At 32.0% G+C, this 24136-nt stretch overlaps 2 protein-coding genes across 3 annotated transcripts in view; both read left to right on the top strand.

The window, feature by feature from the left end:
• The first annotated feature begins 1805 nt into the window (after positions 1-1805).
• LOC116162514 (gastrula zinc finger protein XlCGF46.1-like) lies at positions 1806-5715 on the top strand. 2 transcript variants are annotated; one of them, XM_031476145.1, is made up of 2 exons: positions 1806-1946; positions 3951-5715. In XM_031476145.1, the coding sequence occupies exon 2, from the start codon at positions 3953-3955 to the stop codon at positions 5243-5245; it is 1293 nt and encodes a 430-aa protein (XP_031332005.1). In that variant the 5' UTR covers positions 1806-1946; positions 3951-3952; the 3' UTR covers positions 5246-5715. The 2 variants fall into 2 exon arrangements, with proteins under 2 accessions (XP_031332005.1, XP_031332004.1); XM_031476144.1 differs by lacking the exon at positions 1806-1946 and adding an exon at positions 3534-3854.
• A 1882-nt stretch (positions 5716-7597) lies between these two features.
• The window catches only part of LOC116160948 (transcription-associated protein 1), a 70120-nt gene continuing 53581 nt past the window's right edge, over positions 7598-24136 (top strand). The window contains 11 exon segments of the mRNA XM_031474101.1: positions 7598-7786; positions 8256-8408; positions 8971-9084; positions 9136-9516; positions 9565-9731; positions 13247-13482; positions 13531-13735; positions 13781-13954; positions 20468-20744; positions 20793-20999; positions 21051-21361. Of these exon segments, the coding sequence (XP_031329961.1) occupies positions 8286-8408; positions 8971-9084; positions 9136-9516; positions 9565-9731; positions 13247-13482; positions 13531-13735; positions 13781-13954; positions 20468-20744; positions 20793-20999; positions 21051-21361 (2195 nt within the window). The 5' untranslated portion in view covers positions 7598-7786; positions 8256-8285.

The raw sequence follows: 24136 nt of genomic DNA, 5'->3' as shown, positions 1-24136 counted from the left end.
TTAACTTGAATTTCGCAAAAGTATAGTCAAGTACCTATAGGTGCCCCCCCCCTCCCCCCAGAGAAGTACCTTAAAGAAACACTGGAATCACGTACCACTTTTCGATTTCAAATTTAAGCGTTTAAGTGTTTAGTTTCTAGAGCGAATAGCCACCTTTCATTATAGGTAGCATATATTATGTTCTTATATATATGATAGATAGCCACTCTTGTCTCTTTGTAACCACTGCAATGTACATTTTTAAACGTTGCCGGGTTGTGTAGTGTTAAAGTTAGCTTAGAATGTGGGGGGTTAGGAGCACTACAATATTTATAATCGAAACAATTTTTAATTGAGAGTATTTAATTTAATATATTAGATTAGCAGTATGAGTCAGGATCCCTTTTAACCATTTAGCGTACGGGTTGGGAGCCACGGCCTAATTAGTAAAAAAAAAAAGTAAAGGCGCTGAAAACAATTCGACCATTTTTCTAACATAAGTGTGTCGAGGTAAGTGCTGTCTAAAAACTTTAGCCTCTTTTATGTGCTAAAACATGTTTTTTAGGATCAAATTTATTGTTTATTTGTCTCATAATCACTATCAACACATTTCAAATCTTTAGAAGCGTTATGTTTTAAAAGATGTCGCATATAGCTGTGTTTAATATTTGTCTCATAATCACAATTAGCACATTTAAAATGCTTAGAAAGTTTATGTGTTAAAAGATGTTGTTTGATGGCATCTTTATTATTTGTCCCATAATCACAATTAGCACATCTGAAATCCTTAGAAGCTTTATGTTTTAAAAGATGTCGTATGTAGTTGCGTTTAATATTTGTCTTATAATCACAATCGGCACATTTAAAATCTTTAGAAATTTTATGTTTTAAAAGATGTTGTTTGATGGCATCTTTATTATTTGTCCCATAATCACAATTAGCACATCTGAAATCCTTAGAAGCTTTATGTTTTAAAAGATGTCGTATGTAGTTGCGTTTAATATTTGTCTTACAATCAGCACATTTAAAATCTTTAGAAACTTTCGAGGAAACTTTATGTATTAATAGATGTCGTTTGAGGCTGCCTTTAAAATTTGTCATATAATCACAATTGGTACATTTAAAATCCTTTGAAACTTTATGTTTTAAATGATGTTTTTTTAAGCTGTCTTTAAGATTTGTTTCATAATCACAATCAGCACATTTAAAATCCTTGGAAACTTTATGCCTTAAAATATGCCGTTTGAAGGTCCATTTATCATTGGTCCAGAAATCACAATCAGCACATTTAAAATCTTTAGAAACTTTATGTATTAAAAGATGGCGTTTGAAGCTGCCTTTTAAATTCGTCTCATAAGCACAATCGGTACATTTAAAGTCCTTGTAAACTGTATGTTTTAAAAGATGTTGTGTTAAGTGGCGTTTAGCATTTGTTTCATAATCACAACTAGCACATTTAAAATCTTTAGACACTGTTTTACACTGAGTAAAAAGATGACATTGAGAGTCAGAGTGTTGCTGTACTTCTTCATTATAAAGAGATTTAGAACACTGTGTACCTCGTTGTGTACTAATCTTAATTTCGTCCTTTACGGTCACCAAAACTTCGTTGCTTACTGAAACGTGTCCTTGAAGATAGGAATGGATTTCTTCTTCTTGTTTTGGTTCGATTTTAATGAGTGGCACATCTTTTCCGTCCATACCTAACATTTAACAACAATATTGTTATAAATAAATGTATTAAAAATATGTTTGGATTTATGATTTATCAAAAACGTATTTTGGTATTGAACACAAAGGACAAAGGTAGATCTCTGTGCAATCAGACATTACTTACTTACTTTCTGAGTAACAGAATTTGTTGAATAAGTTGTTATGTTCTCACTCAAACACTCGCGAAATACATTTGACCATACTGTACTATACAACAATCTGAACTTATCTGCATGCCTGTGTCTGACAATGTTGTAAGTACTCCATATAAATTCATGCACTGTGTACAGTAACGCAAGTCGTTTCGCTATCGTTATGAATTTTTGTATTTTTGCATACTTTACTGCCTTAGATCATATAGATCATAAGTAGATTTGTATATTCCCTAGATATAACCATCCATTTACTTGCAAGCAAAGCGCCCTCTATTGAGCAGCAGTATAATCATGCACAGTTTAAAACTGCAAAATTGCCCTTATGAATTTATGCTTTAGACTTCGCTGCAAAAAATTTAACGCGAATGCCTAGCTCCATTGTTCAATTACATAATGGTACACCCTTATAATCCATTTTGTGAAATATTACTTGGTTCCATCCTCTATATACAATCTACGATGATGCACACATTTTTGAGAGCTGGCAATCACGCAATGTTTAGGAGAGAAAAGTTCTCTGCGCGGGAGAGCACGAACATTGGTTACGTTTGACATCTTGATTTTAATGGCTCTCACGAAAGCATCGCTCCGTAAACGTCTGCTGGTTTTTATGCTGTCTAAAGCATTTCTTTGTACTATATTGTGTGTCATATCTTATATTTTCTGTGAGTTTCAATCTTTGATTTTGAAGTTGACTTGATTTAACCTCAGTCAAGATTCATTTGTTTAATACCGTTAACCTTTTGTTTGAAATCGGGTTTTTTTGTTGGGTATAATGTTTCAATTACGTGGTTTATTGTTGGGCATTATTTTAAACATGTATAAATTATCGAACTGTTTGTTGTGCGCAAGTGTATCGACTTGCTGTTTGTAAACTAACATTTTCGCCTTGAAGAGACGGTCACTGGGGCAATAAAAAGCTGTAACCAAATGAGTTACAGCCCTCAATACCGGGGCTGATCTCGACATTCAACTGTAGGCTGAAATCCCGAACGATGGGCGGGTTACCTGTCTCGGGGGCGAGATACTGCTAATGAAATCTATGCGTGATATGAGTTGTGATTTCCACATATGTTCTGGTAAGATTAAATTTGCCCTACAAGACCATGTAATTTTCCATCTTGCTCTTAACAGATGGGTTTTATTTATAGCACAACAAATCAGTCACATTCCGTGCATTTCAACCTGTTGTTATAACTTTAACTGCAACCAACTTGAAATTATTAATCAAAGGTCAAAATTTTTGAATATTTGTACTTGACATTGCATCAATTTTACCTACTTTGTACTAATAGTTTACCACGACATGTTTCATTGTTTTGTTGTTATACTAGCCTTGCACTATTTGATCCTGATAATAATGAATATGTGATATGCCTCATCCTTTTGAAATACTTGCCCGTTGCACGTAAAAATGCAATTAAGCCACATGCTAGAGACATTGATGTGTGTGCATTTGTTTTTAATGCGTCTTAGTTTAGCAAGGTCTTAGCTTAGAAAAGAGCGACTTTTGGTGATAACCAATTGCTAATCGTTTCTTTTAGTTGATGCTTCACATATGTGCATATGACTCAATATTGGTTTTATGTCAACCTTGTGAATATGCCGTTTTTAAGTTACCTATGTTAGTTGTAAAATTGCATTGATCACCTTTAAATTCTTGAAGAAATCGAGATAAGGAAATAATTTTTGCAAGTGCATTTACTTTTACTGCCGTATAAACTACAATACCAATATTGATTACTTTTGGCCATTGTAAATAAACAAAATGGCGGTCTTTACATTGTGCTGCCACCAGCGGTCTCACTCTCACTGTTTATCTTAATCGCGACTGTACCTAAGTAACGTGATGTTAGATGTTGGTTGGATCAATTTGGATAATAGTTATATGATCTAAGACACTTTTTTCTAAAGTCTCTTAGAGAAGTTCATAGACCAAGTGGTTTGAGTGAGAAAATAACAGTGTAACTCTTATTCAACAAATTCTGTTACTTAGATAGGATTTAGGTAATATCTTGTTGCTCTGGGATCTCCCTTTGTATACATTTTTTATAAATCCAAACAGAATTTTAACACATTTATTTATAACATTATTGTCGTTAGGTATGGACGGATATGATGTTGTGCCACTCATTAAAATCGAACCAAAACAAGAAGAAGAAATCCATTCCTTTCTTCAAGGACACGTTTCAGTAAGCAACGAAGTTTTGGTAACAGTAAAGGACGAAATTACCATTAGTACACAGTGTGCTAAATCTCTTTGTAATGAAGAAGTACACCAACACTCAGACTCTCAAGGTCATCTTTTTGCCGAATGCAAAACAGCTAGTTGTGATTATGAGACAAATACTAAATACGAAACTAAAAATCTTGATAAACAGCGCCTTTTAAAGCATAAAGTTTCTAATGATTTTAAATGTAGGAATTGTGATTATCACACAAATGTTAAACGCTACTTCACACAACATCTTTTAAAATATAAAGTTTCTAAGGATTTTAAATGTGGCGATTGTGGTTATGAGACAAATTTAAAAGGCACCCTCAAACGGCATCTTTTAATACATAAAGTTTCTAAAGATTTTAAATGTGTTGATTGTGATTTCTGGACCAGTGATAAATGGACCTTCAAAAGACATATTTTAAGACATAAAGTTTCCAAGGATTTTAAATGTGCTGATTGTGATTATGAGACAAATCTTAAAGACAGTTTTAAAACACATCTTTTAAAACATAAAGAGTGTAAGGATCTTAAATGTGCCGATTGTGATTACGAGACAAATTTTAAAAGCAGCTTCAGACGACATCTTTTAATACATAAAGTGTCTAAAGATTTTAAATGTGCTGGTTGTGATTTCTGGACCAATGATAAATGGACCTTCAAACGACATGTTTTAAGACATAAAGCTTCAAAGGATTTTAAATGTGCCGATTGTGATTATGACACAAATATTAAACGTAACTACATACGACATATTTTAAAACATAAAGTTTCCAAAGATTTCAAATGTGCTTATTGTGATTATGATACAAATGTTAAAGGCAGCCTCAAGCAACATCTTTTAACACATAAAGTTTCTAAAGATTTTAAATGTGCTAATTGTGATTATATGACAAATGTTAAAGGCAGTTTAAAACAACATCTTTTAAAACATAGGGTTTTTAAAGATTTTAAATGCAGCGTTTGTGATTATGAAACCAATGTTAAAGGCAGCTTCAAACAACATCTTTTAACACATAAACTTTCTAAGGAGTTTAAATGTGCTGATTGTGATTATGAGACAAATGTTAAAGGCCGCTTCAAGCGACATCTTTTAAAACATAAAGTTTTAAACGGTTTCAAATGTGGTGATTGTGATTATGAGACAAATATTAAACGCAACTACATTTTTAAAACATAAGGCTTCTAAGGATTTCAAATGGGCGGATTGTGATTATAATCTTAATAATATTAACGGCAGCTTCAAGGAACATAAAGTTTCTAAGTATTTCAAATGTGGTGATTGTGATTATGAAATAAATTATAAATTCGATTTTAAAAAACACGTTTTAAAACATAAAAAAGGGTAAATTTTAATGACTACACTCACTATATTAGAAAACGAACGACTTGTTTTTGGCGCCTTTGTTTTTCACTCGGCTCATCAGGCACACTGGCGCATTAACTATTGCAATTTAAATATATATTTTACTCCATACATACCTTAACAATTGTTCCCTTATAAATATTGTACTTAACATTACCTTTGAGAGGTTCCACCCTGTATATACAACTTACGACGATATATACATTCTTGAGAATTGGCAACCATGCAATTTCTGGGTGGGGAAAAGCTGCCTGCGCCACCTAGAAAGCACGAACGGGGGTTACTACTGTGCTTTGGGTCAAAGCGTTGTCTACAACTAACGTAAGGGGGCCCTGCCTTAGATGTTTTATCACGTGCCACTTTTCAAATTTAAGCGGGATCTTGTTTTGTTTTGGAGGGAATTGCTATTTTTAAACGTTGCCGGGTTGACTTCATTTCCGTGTTTTTGTAGTGTGAAGTTAGCGTAGAACCTGAGGGTTAAGTACACTACAACTGTTATTAAAGAATGTTAATTGGACTAGAGCGGCATCAGAAGGCATTTCAAGTCATCGAGGTGCCCTTCCAAATCGTCATATATACTTGGTAAAAAACTGTTCAATAAATTACCAACGGCATTTAGATCTCTAACAACATTAAACGCGCATTAATATCAGAGTATGGCAAAATACTTTTAAAAAAGTAATAAATACTTAAATTTTAATTACTTTATTCAAATAGAAATTCATTGCAAAATATTTAAATACTTCACAAATTTTTAAATAGTAATTCAAATACTTTTCTATTGAGTCCTTTAAAAAGTAATTGGGTAATTAAATAGTAATTGAAAAATAATTGTGTTATTTTTGTAATGAGTACTTGGAAAATAAAATAACTTAATATTAACAAAGTAATTAATTACTAATTGCTACTTGAAATATTTTTATATTTAAATAGTAATAGAACTACTTTTGTATTGAATATTTCGAAAATAATAAATGTTTACACAGTAGGTACCTAATTAATTAACACTTGAAATGCTTTCATGCAATTAAAGAAGAATTTAGTATTTAACTAGTTCTTGAATTAACCCCAGTTGGCGATCAGTAGGGGACGTTTTGAGCTACCTGCGAACCCACTAGAAATGACCCGAACAGCTGGAAATATCAGAAAATTAATAGCTTTTTTAAAGGAAATTGATGTATTCGGAAAACTATAAGTAGTTTTGCGTAGGTTAGACATATAATAGGCTAATGACCTTAGCTGTCGATGCCTTTAATAATAAAAAAAAAAAAACAAAAAAACATAATATATATAAATATTTGAGATGGAATACAGTTCTTACTCATGCCAATAACTACACAAATGTTATATTCATGCGAATGTAAAAGGGTAAACCGCTCAGTGAAAACTCACCTATTTGCAACTTAATTAAATCAATTAGAGCACCCACACACTCACAATGGCTTTCAGTTTTACTATGAATGCAGTAAAATAATGTCAACCCTCCTTTAAGGGATTCTTAGAACGACGGGCTCGGGCTGACCTTTTGATCCCGAGTCCTATAGACCAATTAACAACCCTAACCGTGCAGTTCACACGTCCCTTTTTTTTTGTGAATATTTCTATTTTTAAAACACCCTCGAAATTCGGTGGTCATTTGTAAGAATGAATAAACGTACCTTACAAAAGTAATTAAATAGAAGTATTTGAAATACTTTTCAATTACATTATTAATGAGTACTTAAAAGTTATTTGAAATAGTATTTGAAAGGAATTACTACTTGAAAGTAATGATTACTTATTTTCAAATAGTAATCAGTATTATTTAATTACCGGTTTGAAAAGTAATTAAAATGTAATGAGTACTTAAAATTGAAATACTGCCATACTCTGATTAATATCATACCTACTGGAGAAGGAATTTTATTCCCCTGATATATATTTTAATTCGTTTTAACGTCTTGTATGTTTTATATGTAACAATGTAAATTTTGACATGTCCTATATTACATTTATGTAATCTATTGGAAATAAATAAAACTTAAACTTCGTAGTTCCTTGGTTGATTTCGGGGCAGAGTTTCCAAAGCAACCTAAGCTTTCACGGAGGATATTAAGTTATTTCTATAGCGCTATTCACTCGCTGAGGAAAAATCTAGAGTGATCTGGAGACCACGGAAAGGTAAAATATGCTCGTAATTGTCAACACCCTATGTAGAACTTTCGCGTGTGTCAATAGCCACAGCATATTTAGGTGGACGGTTACGGCTGTCGAACCGGTGCCCGGTGGCGCTATGTTGTTTTGTGTTTTCAGTATGAATTTTGGTTTTAGTATTTCTAAACGTTAACAAATGTAACAATTTAGGAACAACAAACCGTAAGTAACTCTTTCACTTAAGTTTATTACTCAGTAAAATAAATTCATCCAGCAGCGAATACTTTTCCAATAAATTGGAATTAAAATTTCCTAACCTAATTCTGTAAACACTCTCACTAGCTAATATTCTAAGTAGAACCGCTTTTAATTTAATTTTTCCTTATTATTATGTCTCTCTGGAGATTTGTAAATGTTAGAAGAATTCTATTTTGATTTTTAAAGTGTATTTTAAATAATACAATTTGTGAATGAATGAATGAATGACGCGTGAATGAATTAAGGCAACTTCACTCCAGTGGCGGCGCGTACGCCCAGCTCCCACAAATACTTATTGTTTGAATATTTTTATTTCTTTGTGTATGTTACTCTAATGCGAGATTGCTCTTCAATTGTTTATTGTTATATTGCGATGGTAAGTACCCATAGTCGCTCCTTTTCAGTTAGTTGTTATTTAACCAGTTTTTTTTAGATTTTTAACAGAATAGTAATACGGCATGTTATGATGGACCCCGCTACGACACAAATGAATAAATTTCGAAGTTATGTTACGACACTGGCAGATCCAAACTGCAAGGATGATCTCAAACTGAAGGCCACACAGGAGATAAACGAAAATTTTGAGGTAAACATGTAACCTTTGTAACTGATTTGTTCCGAGTCTTTGAGTCAGATTTTTTCAAATTTTCTTGAATTTTTAATTTTTGTAAATTTTCGGATTTTCTTGTTTATGAATGTTTTACATGATACCAAATGTTCAGTGTCCTCTTTTGAATTCGAAATTTTAAATTAACATTTCGAATTCTCACTTCCTAACAATTTGAATTTTTTTTTTTTTCAAAAAATTATATTCCAGAAACGACTTATTTGGAATTTTTTAAATTTTTGTAAGTCTAATTTGTATGGATTACCGAATCTCTTTTTTCTCAATTTTGTGGACTTTTCTTAATTTTTTTAAGTTGTACCTGATTTTTTTAAATTTTCCGAATTTTTCCAAATTTTATAAGTACTCGATTTACTCGAGCGCGTCATATTAAAGTGGGTTAACTACGTGTTAAAAGTGTGCATTTCAATAATCGCAATTTTTTTGATTTTTGAATTTTTTGTAGATACTCTCAATTTTCTGAATTTTGTTACTTGCTGAATCTTCGGAAATATCCAAAATGTTAAATACTTCTCTTTTCCAGATTATAATCTCATCTCCACTGTATGGCAACTTTTTGGATCACTCTTTGAAGATATTTCTGAAAATATTGCAAGAAGGCGAACCACATTTTATAGCCGAATACAACATTCAACAGGTCAGTTGTAATGGTCTCATCTCTTTTTGTTTAAAAAACCCTTGTCGCTAGGTGCGAAAGCTGATATTGGAGATGCTACATCGTTTGCCCACCAATGATACACTACGACCGTACGTAAAACCGATACTGTCGTTAATGTTAAAACTACTCGAACTAGAAAATGAAGAAAACGTGCTCGTGTGTTTAAAAATTATCATCGAACTTCACAAGCAGTACAGGCCCGCGTTTAACACGGAGATACAGCACTTCTTGCAGTTCGTCAAGACCATCTATTCGGATTTGCCGAATCATATGAATAAGATTTTCGAACCCAAGCCGGCGATTAAAGTTAAGGATCTAAGCGAGTTGAATATTCTGGAACTGCTGAAGGAGACCTTTACCATTACCACGATACAGACCGAGAATAAGACCAAAGATGGGACGGCGATTGTGGTGAGTACCGCGGCGGTGGTAACGTGTGTCTTGATCGCTAAGTTTTAGTATAATTTGATACCGAAAGCTATACTCTCGCTGAAGGTTTTGCAAGAGCTACCTATTATTGTGGTGCTTATGTATCAGCTGTACAAGCAAAGCGTGCATCAGGATGTTAGCGATTTTATTCCGCTGATAATGACGACAATTACTCTTCAACCGTCCCCTCAGCAAAGGTAAGCGGTTCAACTTACTGTAGAATTTTGGTGTACACTACTAGCATTTTGTGGAATTTTTTGAAATTTTTCTAGAATTTTTAGCACCTTTTTGAATTTTCTAGAATTTTTTTTGAATTTTTGCAGAACTTTTTTGAATTTTCTAGAATTTGTTTAGAATTTTTTACCTCCAGGGTTCTAAAAAAATTCAAGAAAATTAAAAACATTTTAAAAAATACTCCAAAAACATTAAAGTATGTATCTAAAAAATTCTAAAATTGTATAAAAAAATAATTGTGTGCCTCTGCGCTCGGAAAAAATTCTAAAAATATTTTTCATACATCTAAAAAATTGTAAAAAAACTCAAGAAAATTATAAGAATTGTTTAAACTAATCATGCGTTCGGAAAAAATTCTGAAAAAGTTTTGAAAAAAACAATAGTGGTGTACACTAATTCTACAATAATTTTTCCTCGGGGTGAACAACTTTACATTTTGTGTACAAAGTCACTTCCGGTTGACGAATATTGACCAACATTTAAACAATTAGTCCATTGATCATTGTCGACCTATTGCAACAAACAGAATTGGAAGTTTCGAAACCGACAGACGACAAAGTCCAAAACTCGGTTTTTGTCGCTCGTTAATAATCATTGTGTGCATGTTTGTTCGGAAAAATTCGAGGAAAAATTCGAAAAAAGTTCTACAAAATTCAAAAAATTTCTAAAAACATTCTTGAAAATACTAAAAAATTAAAAAAAAATTCTAAAAATTGTATGAAATAATTTTGTGCATGTGCGTTCGGAAAAAATCTAAAAAAAATTAGGAAAAATTTTAAAGAAATTCTAGAAAATTCTACGAAATTCCAAATAATTTCTGAAAAATTAAAAAAATTCTCAAAATTCTAGATAAACAAAAAAATTCTACAAAACACTAGGGGTAAACCACTTCACATGCGTGCACTAAAGTTTTAAAAAAATCTTTGCGTGCGGAAAACAATTCTAAAAGTTTTTAGAAAATTTATGAAAGTTCGCGGGTGTACACCAAAATTCTAGTGATATTCCCTCTTCAATTTTTGTGTAAACATTTCTAGATGGTTCTAGAAAATCCAAAAAATTCAAGAAAATTCTAGAAAAACTAAAAAATTTTACAGTGATTTTCCATCGGGGTAAATTACTTCGAATTTGGTGTACACTAAAAATTCTAGAAAATTTTAAAAATGGTATGAAATTAGGTGTGCATGTGCGTTCGGAAAAAATTCTGGAAACTTCAAGAAACGTTCCAAACCAATTATACAAAATTCTAAAAAAATTCTAGGAATAACGTTACACAATTTTAAAAATTCAAAAAGAAAGATTCTAAAAAATTCTACAGAACGCTGGTAATGTACGCCAAAGTTCTAGTGATCTTCCTTCTTCAAATTTAAAAATTCTACAAAGCTCTAAAAGTTGTATAAAATAATAATTGTGTGCACGTGCGTTCGGTAAAAATTCTAGAAAATTCTAAACAATTCAAAAAACATTTAAACATTTTAAAAAATCTCAAAAAATTCGAGAAAGATTCTAAAACACTTCTAGAAAATACTAACAAAATAATAATTGTGGGGGCATGTGCGTTCGGAAAAAAAATTCTAGTAAATTCAAGAAACTTCTGGAAAGATTCTAAAAAAATCAAATTCTAGAAACTTAAAAAATTTCTAAAAGTTCAAGACAAACTAACAACGTAGTGTACACCAAAATTCTACAGTAATTTTCCCTCAGGGAAACCACTTTACATGTTGTATACACTAAAGTTCTAAGAAAATTCTAGAAAGTTCTAAAAATTCTATAAAATCATTGTGTGAATCTGCGTTCAGAAATCAATTCTGAGAAAATTCTAGAAGATGTAAGAAAGTTCTAACAACATTCTAGGAAGTTCTAAACAAATTCTGGAAAACTCTAAAAAATTTAATAGAAATTGTAAAAAATTCAAGGAAAGTTCTAATAAATAAATAATAAATTCTAGAAAATTTATGAAAGTTCTAAATCATTCTAGAAAGTTCTAAAGAAATTCTGGAAAATTCTAGAAAAGTTAAAAAAATTGTAGGAAATTTAAGAGAAGTTCTAATAAATAATAAATTCAAATTTTAGAAAATTCTAAACAAATTCTACAAAATGCTGGTAGTGTACACCAAAATTCTACATTGATTTTCCCTCTTTAAATTTTGTGTAAACTAACATTCTGGAAAGTTCTAAAAATTCTATAAAATAATAATTGTGTGCATGTGCGTTCGGAAAAAAATTCTTAGAAAATTCAAGACAGTTCTAAAACATTCTAGGAAATTCTAAAAGATTAAACAAATTCTAAAACATTCTTACAGTTTCTAAAAACTTTTAGAAAATAATATTAGAAAAAAAATAATTCTGTGCATTGCGCTCGGATAAAATTTTTGTTTTAAACATTGTATGGAATAATAAGCGTGTGTGAATGTGCTTACGGAAAAAATGCTTCAAAATTCAAGAAAAGTTCTAAAAAAATCTTCTAAAAAATTCAAAAAATATTCTAAATAAATTCTAGACAATTGTAAAAATTGTATAAAATCATTGCGCTCATGTGCGTTCGGACAATTCTAAAAAATGTTTAGAAAATTCTAAAGGAATTCTAGAAAATTGTAAGAATTGTACAAAATAATCATTATGTGTGTTCGGAAAAAATCTAGCAAATTGGAAAATTTAAGAGTTTTAAAAACATTCTAGAAAATGTACAGTACATACTAGCATGTTATAACATTTTTTAGAACTTTTTAATTTTTTAGAACATGCTACTGTACATTAAAATTATAAACCTATACTAACTATACTAACATTCTAAAAAATTCTAGAAAATTTTAAAAATTGTATAAAATGATAATTGTCTGCATGCGTGTTTAGAAAAAAAATCTAAAAAATTCAAGAAAAGTTCTAAAAAAAATCTATAAAATACAAAGAAAGTTGTACAAAATTTAAGAAAGTTCTAAGAACTTTTTAGAGAATTCTAAAAAATTAAAAAATTCCAGAAACACTGACAATCAAAAAATTAACTCACCACCTACACGGGGGGATACTCACATTAAAGGGCCATTACGATCGTGACCGGAGCGCGTACGCAACTCGACTGCCTTAACACGGCCTCTTAAGACCCTTACACCCAGCTGTGCAGAATCTCGCTTACTTGACCAGTCAGCTTGCCACATTTATCAAATAGGAGTTGTGTTTACATTTTACTTTTTCATTATGGGGCACCATAAAATATCGTTCCTACATTTGTTAGAATTTTCTTGAATTTTTTCTAGAAATTTTTATATGCTAGGATTTTGTAGATTTTTTTTGAATATTTTAGAACTTTCTTGAATTTTCTAGAATTTTTTTTAGAATTTTTTCCGACGCCCATACAATTTTTAGAATGTCCTAGAATTTTTTTAAAAATTTTTTCTAAATCTACTTGCATTTTTTTTGGTACAATTTGTAGGTTTTTTTCATATTTTTCATTGACTAACTTAACACGAAAACTTGGTTTTAGACAAGCTGACAATTTTAACAAAGAAATATTTGTCGACTTCATGGGCGCGCAGATAAAAACCTTGTCGTTTCTCGCCTACATCATAAAGATTTACCAGGAGGTGGTGTCGAACCATTCGAATATGATGGTTCAGGGCATGCTGCAGTTACTCGCGCTCTGTCCGATGGAAGTGGCGCACTTGCGACGAGAGCTGCTTATAGCGGCGAGGCACATTTTAGCTACGGATTTGCGAAACAGTAATATGCGAATTTTGAAACTAAGCTGTTGCTAAACCAGTGTTGTAGAATTTGTGAACCACATGGAAAAACTGTTCGACGAGGACATTCTGCTGGGTAGAGGGTGGACTACGCACGAATCTCTGCGTCCGCTTGCCTATTCTACGCTGGCTGACTTGGTGCATCACATAAGGCAGCAGCTCCCTCTGTCGGATTTGGCGAGGGCGGTGCACTTGTTCAGCAAGAACGTTCACGACGATAGCTTAGCGACCACGTAAGTAACTCCACTTGTATCATGTTGTGTAATGAGAAATTGCAGCATACAGACGATGTCGTGCAAATTACTCTTGAATTTGGTCGATTGTATTCGGATAAGGGCGGAGGCTGAAAATAGTGCGGAGGGGCGGGAATTGCTGATGAGAATGTTGGAGGTGTTCGTCTTGAAGTTTAAGACTATATCAAAGATTCAGTTGCCGATTTTAATGAATAAGTGGTAAGTATTGTTTTGCTGGTACGTGACCTGACTTGACCTGCTCTCACTCGGTTCTTGGTTCAAATAAGGTCCGTGGACAAAGTCGAGTTTGCAGATCATACTTTCGGCAGGTTTGATTGGAATATCCCATGAATTACTGAGTCAATTGACTCATGTCCCAATTCAAATACATAATAACAATTAAGGAAAATTCAAAAATTCCAAAAATAAAAAAATCTCAAGCATCTCATTTTTGAAAGAAGTTTTACACATAAGGCGAATTTTGAATATTGGAAACATTTAAACAAATGATAACACTTAAAAGAGACCCGAATGTACATAAAAATTAAAAAAAATTAAATCAAAAAAAGTACATCAGAAACCATTGAGAATGATTCCGGAATTAAAAAAAAAAAATACGAAATTCATAGATTCAGAAAAATGAGCAAATTTCAGATAGATTGCGAAAGACTTAGCTACTAACTCAAAGAATTTAGATTTCCAAAAATTCATAAAAATGTTTCCAATTTTCTTAAATTCTTTGAGTTAGTCGAATTTTCTGAATTTCATTTTTTATAACATTTAATTTTTTATGAATTGTCTATTCTCTCCACATTTTTGAAATTTTCCAAATTTCTTGAACTTCTGTTAACATTTCCGGTTTTTCCTGACTTTTATTAATATCTTCGATTATATGAATTATTAATTTTCTTTGAAGTTGTTTCCGATTTTTTTAGGTTTTCCTCAAATTTTTACAAATTTTCGATTCTTTTTATTTTTTGGATTTTTTTAAAGTTTTTCTGATACTTTTTCAAGGATTTTGAAATTTGTTAATTGTTTATGAATTTCTATGAATTGTGGATCTTCTACAAATTTTGTTAATTTCCCTGAATTTCCGGAACCTGTTAGGTTCACCTTTGAATTCTGGTCGTTGCGGCCGTGTGAATTCAGAAGAGCGCGTTTTGCAAATCTGTAGAGATAACAACACAAACAAAATAAAGGGGTAGTGAACCGCGCCGCACATAAAATATTGCGAAATAGCAATGCTAACGTCTGACACGGAGGCAAGATCTTGCAAACACGCACTGCGTGACGGAGTTTTTTTTCTTAGGGGCGAAATTAATCACTTTTTGCAAAGGTGCGCTCTTCGAGGGGTAGTCGACTTCGAAGGCCCAAACGGTATCTTCCGCTGCGAATTTTGTCAAGCTCGAATCGCGATCTTTCTCGTGTTGCCAATAGAACTCAAGCTATGAGAAGTGACCCAGTGACATTTCCAATTTTTTCCCAATTTTGTGATCTCTCCGATTATATAAATCCTTCATTTTTTTTTAAATTGTGCCATCGTTTTTCTTAAATTTTTGGAATCTTGAGCGTTCTTCCAATTTTAGTATCTTTTGTTTATTTCTTCGAGTTAGCCTCATATTCTGAATCCCAATTTTTTGAAAAATTGACGATTTTTGAATTTGCCTGAATTTTCTGTATTTTTCGGAATTGTTTTCTTGAATTTTTCCAACTTATAAAGTCTTTCAAAGTTACTCCCCAGTTTTATTTTACAAATTTTTTCGAATTTATAACTTTTTTAAATTTGAGAATTTTTTGAATGTTCCCTAATTTTTTTTATATACATATTTGAATTTTTGTGTACATTTGCAAAAATTTTGGGCGCTTTTTCGAAACTAAAATTCGTTTTTTTGCAATTTCAACTTTTTTTCGATTTTGGGAATTTTTTTGTTTACTCGCACCCAAAGTGCATTATTGAAAAATGAATTTTTGGTCATTTGAGCATTTTTCCAATTTTTTTGATTTTTCAATGTTTATACCGGGCACAGTGGTATAGATAGAGTACAGGGTGGTCCAATAAGACTGTTCCTCGGCCATATCTCGGGAACTGTTCGTCGTATGGGGTAGACAAAATTATTGGGTAAAATGGTTATGAAGAATCGCTGGAAAATACTTTCAAGTTCTAAAAATGACCACCAGAAGGCGGAACTGCCATCGTAAATTTTAAAATTAATAATAAACTAAACATTCTTTTTTCACATTTTTAAAGAGAACCAGCATTCCTTGGGCAACAAGAATATAGTTAATTTAGTTGAATCTTTTTCCGCCAGGGGGCTAGTTTTGACACTATGATCCAAAATCCTAAAAAAATCAAATGGAATGATGACTCTTTCTTTATGAAAAAGTAGCCAAATATCACCAAAAGAGGTCAGTGAATACCTTTTTTCAAAATATCGTTCCTAACCTCAAATATTGGGAAAATGAGATTAATTAATTAATTAATAAAAATGCTTAAATTGTATCTTATTTGACGTATTTCCGGTATTTGTCGATGGCGCGAAAGATTGTTTGGAAAAGACCCTACACTTTTAGGTAGGCCTTGGAAAATTAAACAAATGAAACACGAATGCATTATATATTATATATATTGCCTATATATAAATTATTATTATATATAAAAAATTTTTTTTAGTTTATGCGAAATTGAAAGAAAATCCAATTTTAAAATTTAAGATGGCAGTTACGCCCTCTGTTGGTCAATTTTAGAACTTGAAAATATTTTCCAGTGATTCTTCATGACCGATTTACCCAATAATTTTTTTTACCCCTGTCATATGACATTTTTCCTCGAGATATGGCCGAGGAACAGTCTTATTGGGTCACCCGGTACATAAACATTATAGAAAATTCACAAAATAAAAATTAAGAACGGGAAAAGAATCGTAAAAAATCCACCAATGTAAAAAAAATCGAGCACAATTTATAAAATTCAGGAAAATCCGTAAATTTGAGTGAAATTCAAAGAATTTGGGAAAATTCAAAAATTTGGAGAGAATCCACCATTCATAATGAAAGGACTTCGTATAAAATGAGAAACGTTGAAGAGGTTCCCAAAATTTGGAAAAAAATTCCAGAGATACAGGAAATTCAGGAATTTCCAAAAGAGCACCAGAAGCGGGAATATTTTCAGGCATTCAGAAACGTAGAACTGTTTCCTAGTCACAGCGCCATAGCTTTAGATACTATACCGTGGGGCCTTCGGACACGATTCGAATTTCTTCAAGGTTTCCTAAATATTTCCTTGAACTTTTACAAAACTTACACGTAAGTATATGGGAAAACAACAATTTTCATCATTTACAAAATTTTTTAAATTTTTTAAAAATTTGTCTCGCCTGAACTTAAATTTTGTAGTGTACTTTGTTTTATTTATTTTTTGAATTGCCAATTTATGTCTAATTTTTTGATTTTTTAATTATCACAATTTTGTAATTTTCCGGAATACATATTTCAATTTTTTAAATTCTGAATTTGAATGTTTGTATACAGGGTGTAGCATCTAAGACCCCTCGGATCATAATTCCTTTACCATTGTCGTCGCCATGTTTTCAACATATTTTTGATCACCAAGGGCGTGCTGTATTCCAGTGGCGTATCAAACTTGTTTTTTTTTATGGAACACCCCATATTTTATTGCAGATTTGGAAAGTACTGGAAAACTTATTTTTTTAATGTAACATGTTATACCTTTTGTTCTAGTAAAATCTATTGCAAATAATTAACGAAGACCATTTACGATAGTTTTAAGAGACGTTGCTAGTAAAAAATTGGTTTTGAATCAATAGCGTGTTTACATTTTTTGGAATTTTTTCCGGAATGTTCTAATTTTTGGAAAAAATTGAAGAAAGTTAACAAAAACTATTTTACAAATTTTTTCGAACTTATAATTTTTTTAAATTTGTGAATTTTTTGAATGTTCCTTGATTTTTATATATTTAAATTTTTGCAAAAATTTTGAGCGCGTTTTTCGAAACTAAAATTCGTTTTTTTTGGAATTTTCATTTTTTTTCGATTTTGGGAATTTTTTTAATTTTTTAGTTTAGTCGCACCCGAAGTGCATGATTGAAAAATGAATTTTTGGTGTTTTGAGCATTTTTCCAGTTTTGTTGAGTTTTCAATGTTTTTATATAGAAAATTCACAAAATAAAAATTAAGAACGTGAACAGAATCGTAAAAAATCCAACACTTTAAAAAAAATCGAGCACAATTTCGAAGAAAATTTAAAATTATGTCGACAGATTTATAAAACTCGGGAAAAGCCGTAAATTTGAGTGAAATTCAAAAATTTGGAGAGAATCGATCATTCATAAAGAAAGGACTTCGTATAAAATGGGAAACGTGGAAGAGGTTTCCAAAATTTGGAAAAAAATTCCTGAGATACAGGAAATTCACGAATTTCCAAAAGAGCACCAGAAGCGGGAATATTTTCAGGCATTCAGAAACATAGACCTGTTTCCTAGTCACAGCGCCATACCTTTAGATACTATACCGTGGGAAAACAACAATTTTCATCATTTGCAAAATTTTTTTAATTTTTTACAAATTTGTCTCGCCTGAACTTAAATTTTGTAGTGTACTTTGTTTTATTTATTTTTTTGAATTGCCAATTGATGTCTAATTTTTTGACTTTTTAATTTTCAGAATTTTGTAATTTTCCGGAATTTCAATTTTTTAAATTCTGAATTTGAATGTTTGTATACAGGGAGACCGAGACCCCTCGGATCATAATTCCTTTACCATAAAAGATACCGAAAAAAGTTTTAGGCCAAAGTTGTATACGATTGTCGTCGCCATGTTTCCAATATATTTTTGATCACCAAGGGCGTGCTGTATTCCAGTGGCGTATCAAACTTGTATTTTTTATGGAACACCCCATATTTTATTGCAGATTTGGAAAGTACTGGAAAAGTACTTATTTTTTTAATGTAACATTTTATACCTTTTGTTCTAGTAAAAGTTATTGCAAATAATTAATGAAGATCATTTACGATAGTTTTAAGAGACGTTGCTAGTAAAAAATTGGTTTTGAACCAATAGCGTGTTTACAATTTTTGGAATTTTTTCCGGAATGTTTTAATTTTTGGAAAAAATTGAAGAAACAGCTAAGTTAACACAAAAACTTTGTTTTTTTATCTGAGGACAAAACAGCTATAAAAATACAAGTACGTGCAAAACAAAATCTAGTATTATAAACAATTGAAAACTATTAACAAAAATATAAAAAAATTCGGAAAAGCTAAAGAAAAATTCCAAAAATTAGAACATTCCGGGAAAAGTAGAAAATAGTCGGAGAAGCTAAAGAAAAATTGCATAAACAATTTAAAAAAATTAAAAAATCTTGAAGACACAACTAAGTTGTACGTCAAATACAAATTCAGAGAAATCAGGGCAAAAAAATTAGAAAAAATTATAAAATCCCACCGAAACATACAAATGATTGTTTTCCCGTATAAAATTAGGAACACGCAATAATTTAAGGGAAGTCTGTAATCAATTCAAAAAACTAGCGCAACAGTTTCAGCAACAGGTACACAAAAATTTAAAGATGTTTTATAGGTATCAAATTTCAAATTCAGACAAATTCGAAATACAAAATTGAGGAAAAAGATTTTAAAAAATTCAAAAATACAGAACAATTTTTTGAAATTTCCGATTTTTTTAGTGTTATATTTTTGAAGAGAGATTTTAATATGCTATATTTCTAGATTAAAGTATACTGGGTGTTCGATTAAAGAAATGAGGTTAGGTACTTGACCCCGTATACTTTTTTTCAAAACGGTAGATTATCGCTTATCCAATAATCATTATACTTAATCAAACTTTTGTAATAAACATTGTTCTGTATTTCGTCATTTTTTGGATCTTCCCCCGTATCTTTTACGCGAGCGAATATTTTCAAATTTCGATTTTTATCATTTTAGACGTGACGCCCATATTACTTTTTTGATAGCACTCATACAAAGATACCCTATAAAAGTGTAGAAAATGGAACACCCTGTACACAAAATTGAAATATTTAAACATTTAACAAAAAAGATCACGAGATAGATTTCCAATTGACCAGTTGAACCCAATAAATTTGTACACCTGATTTGATCAGCAGACCTTACCTGACCCGATTTGGCTCTTCGTCCCTGGGATCCGTGGATTAAAATCGAATTTGCAGGTCATACTTTAAACGCGTTCATATTTTACATATCCGACTAATCCCTGACAATTGACCTATAATCTGGCTATTACTCTCAACAGGTTTGTTCATAGAATTTTGGGGGGTTGCTTTACTTTCAAGACGTCTAGGAGTTCTTTCAGAATTTCCAAGAGCATCGGAAGCGGAAATATTTTCAGGCATTCAGAAACATAGAACTGTTTCTTGCTCACAGCGCCATAGCTTAAAATATTATACCGTGGGGCCGAATGTCTTCAAGGTTTCCTAAATATTTTGAATTATTTAACTCTATTCGAATTTCTGGGCCCATTTTTTGATTTTTTACATTTAAATTGACCTGTGATCTAATACTCTTAGCACATAAAATTGTGGGAGGTTGCTTTACTAGACATCTATGAGCGGGAATATTTTTTGGCATTCAGAACAGCGCCAGCATGTGGTGGCTTTGTGATGTTGGTTCCATATCTCTCCTTTTAGAGGTGTAAAGTTCAATAATAGCGACTACTCACAAAAGTTTTCGTTTCAAGCAAACAACTAAATCAGCAACTGCCCTCATCACAAGCCCCACAGCTTAACGCGTTTTTATCCGGCGACGTAAAAGCGGAGCCAGATTTCAAGACGAATTCAAACGACTTCTTGGACAACGCCCTGGGCGACAATCAAAACGCCTCGAAGGAAACCCGCTCTAAAATTGGGTGCTCGAACTCTCAAAATAACAACTACAACGTCACCGACTACCGCAGTCTGGTGAACACGCTGGTTCGCGGAGTGAAAACCATCACTTGGGGATGTGCCGCTTGCAAGGTCGGTACTTTTGGTTGCGTTTCGTACGGCTAAAAAGCGCTCTTTTAGACTGCAAACGCCTCGCCCATTATCGGCACGAAACAGTTTCAACCGCACGAAACGCTGGTGTTCGTCCGATTAGTGAAATGGGCGCTGAAGGCCTTGGATATTTACACTTTGAATGTCGGCCAACAAGCGCCCGGCATGCAAAGGCTGAATCAACAAACCGTTCGATCCAAAGAGGAAAAGGAGGTTTTGGAACACTTCAGCGGCGTTGTAAGTGTCGGATGTCGTTTAGCCTAAGGACAAGATGATTTTTTCTTTCAGTTTTCAATGATGAATCCCCAAACATTTCACGAGATATTCTCCACAACCATAGAGTACCTCGTCGAGCGCGTCTATCGGAATATGACCCTTCAGATTGTGCCGAATACTCTTCTGGCCAATCAAACCACTAGTCCCATATTTGCGACGGTTCTCGTTGAGTATCTACTCGAGCGGATGGAAGAGATGGGCTCCAATTTGGAACGGAGCAATTTGTACCTTCGCCTGTTCAAGCTTGTTTTCGGTAGCGTCTCGTTGTTCTCCCAAGAGAACGAGAACATGCTCCGACCGCATCTTCATCAAATTGTGAATCGGTAAGTAACTAGGGGGGTTTATGTTGTTAGTAGTACGATATTCGCTCGTTCGGCGGCGCATTCACGACACCTAGTCTGTACGTAAGTTAAAGAATGGCCATCACAAGTAGATTTAAAAGCTTCTTCAATCCTTTCCCATGTGTGAAGAGAATACATTTTGAAGTCTCTTACATAAAGTACATATAAAATGCATTGTTAATTAGCCGGACCTTCTCCAATCCGGAATGTATCTGAAGGTCCTGGATGCGGTAACCATAGACTAAAGTTGTAGTTCGAGTTGAATACTGTTAAATATCCTTATCAGGGCGAGAAGGTTAATTACACTCAAGAAAGGTAGATTCGTACACAGTCATCAATCTAAATCAGTTAAAACAATCAACTTAATTAATTAATTACTAACTGGCCAATCTCAAACAAATCAAAATAGAAATAACATTTACATTGAAAGCAAATAACACCAAATTCCAAGACTTACTTTACCCTGAATTACAAACAGCTGAAGGCGACATAATTTACAATAGCTAGGTACCTTTCTGTTGTATGTAGCACCAACAAAATGGAATTACAAAAATGAATAACAAATTAACTCTGACTGAGTACCCAAAGCAAGGTCACCTCAAACACAAAATGAACCTGCATGAACCGCTAAAAAGCTAACTTGGCAACGCTAATTCTACACTAAATTTAAGTGTTTTAAAAAAGAAAACCCAAGATGTTTCAAATATGCTTTTTTAAATCCAATTGACGGAAAGAATAACACTAATAGACCAAGTAAGTATGATATATCAAAATATGAAAAATTAAAAATGAATTATCCAGTAGCATTCCCGAAAATATAGAAATATATGAACAGTTTCTTAATATATCTATTAATGCATATACTTTTGTAGAAACTAAAGTTGAATTGTTGTATGTAAGTTCTAAATATAAAAAAAGTAGAAAAACATGTACCTAAATTTATTATTATATATGTAATAATCATATTGTTGGAATAAAAAATATATTTGGTTTATTGCGTGTTCAAATTCATAAAAGACATAAGCATATGTTTATTTGTATGAATGTCATTCTAAATATGATACAGAAGATAAATGAAATGTACAGCGCGTCCCATTAATAATGGTCACAGGCCATATCTATGGAACCGTTAATTGCCCCGCTTCGGGAAAAAAATTTTGTTAACAAAAGGGGTCAAGAGAAATCGCTGGAAATTATTTTCAAGTTTCTAGCTTCGCCGCTAGAGGGCGTACGATTCATGTTTACGTAGAAAAATTATTTTTTTTCTAAAATATACCCAACAAATTATTATTATTATTAATTAATTTAAAACCTTTTGGAATAACAATTATTTGATTCTATTAAATTATTTACTGCATTCCCTAAACTATTACTTATAAAACGGAAAGAATCAATAAATTTAAATTCGATGTTATTCACTTTGTACTTCATCTTTACTTCTATTATCATTTTTGATTTATATTTAGAACATTCTTCAATTACTTTCTCTTATTTCACATTTTTCACATATTGAAATATTATTATTTTGTTTATATATATCAACACATACTTTTTTAGAAAAAGTAATAAAATCTTTAGTATTACGGATAATTGTAATATCTGAATAATTAATATCCATTTTAAAAATAGCGTTGTGTCATATTTTAAATTATGAATTATTATTGGAATAAACTTGGGTAAAACTAATTTCAAATTACATTTATTACATGCAGCGCCTCTATATTTTCCAGTTACATGATCGTGATCTCTTACTTTTCTATTTATTTCTTGATCAAATTCTATTTTACATATATAACAAAATTTTGCATTCATATAATAAATCATTTTCACTACTATCATAAAAAATCATTGGTAAATTCTTTGTCCGTATTTGAATATATTCTTGTCTAATTTTAACTATTTCCTCATTAAACTGTTTCATCAATAAATCTATGTTTATATTCCTAATTGAAGTATTACAATTAGAAATAAAACCAAAACTATTTGGAATATGTTCATGAATATACTGTTATTTGATCACATATTTTTTTCAAAGTACATTCAAAATCAAGACTAACAATAAGTGGGTGAAATTGTTAAGCTCCAATAGAATTATATTTTCTAAAATCACTATCATATTCTGGCATTTCAATAATCGTTTTTTTCATGGACACACCTCTCAATGTGTACAGGGTGTCCCATTAATAATGGTCACAGGCCTTATCTATGGAACCGTTAATTGCACCGCTTCGGGCAAAAATTTTGTTAACAAAAGGGGCCAAAAGAAATCGCTGGAAATTATTTTCAAGTTTATAGCTTCGCCGCTAGAGGGCGTACGATTCATGGTTAAGTGGAAAAATGACTTTTTTCCTAAAATATACCCAACAAACATGCATAAAAAATACATGCATGTAGCAATCTCGTATCAAATTTTGCATCATTTTGATGCAGCACATATTGCTCTAGCTCATAAAATATGAGAGGTGGGGGAAGGGAACATCTCTTTAAGGAATTGAATGTAACTTCGGATTAGGTTAACAGATTTTCACATAATAGGTCTTGGAATGAGGTGGAATGAGATTTTACATAAATAGTCTTTTTAGTAAATGTAAATGTAAACTTCCGCCATTGCTATGAATTACATTTCTAATTCTCGCCACCATATCGTCTCTTGTAGTTGGCCTTGTTTGAAAGACGTCTTTTATCCTTTGCAACAAATAAAAGTCTAAGCAAGTTAGGTCGAGTGACCTAGCTGGCTTGGCTAGCCATTAAAAAATA

The sequence above is a fragment of the Photinus pyralis genome, unplaced genomic scaffold (assembly GCF_008802855.1).
Source record: "Photinus pyralis isolate 1611_PpyrPB1 unplaced genomic scaffold, Ppyr1.3 Ppyr1.4_LG10, whole genome shotgun sequence".
Classification (NCBI taxonomy): Eukaryota; Metazoa; Arthropoda; class Insecta; order Coleoptera; family Lampyridae; genus Photinus; species Photinus pyralis.
The sequence above is the reverse complement of the archived record's forward strand: the minus strand, read 5'-3'. Positions and strand labels throughout refer to the sequence as shown.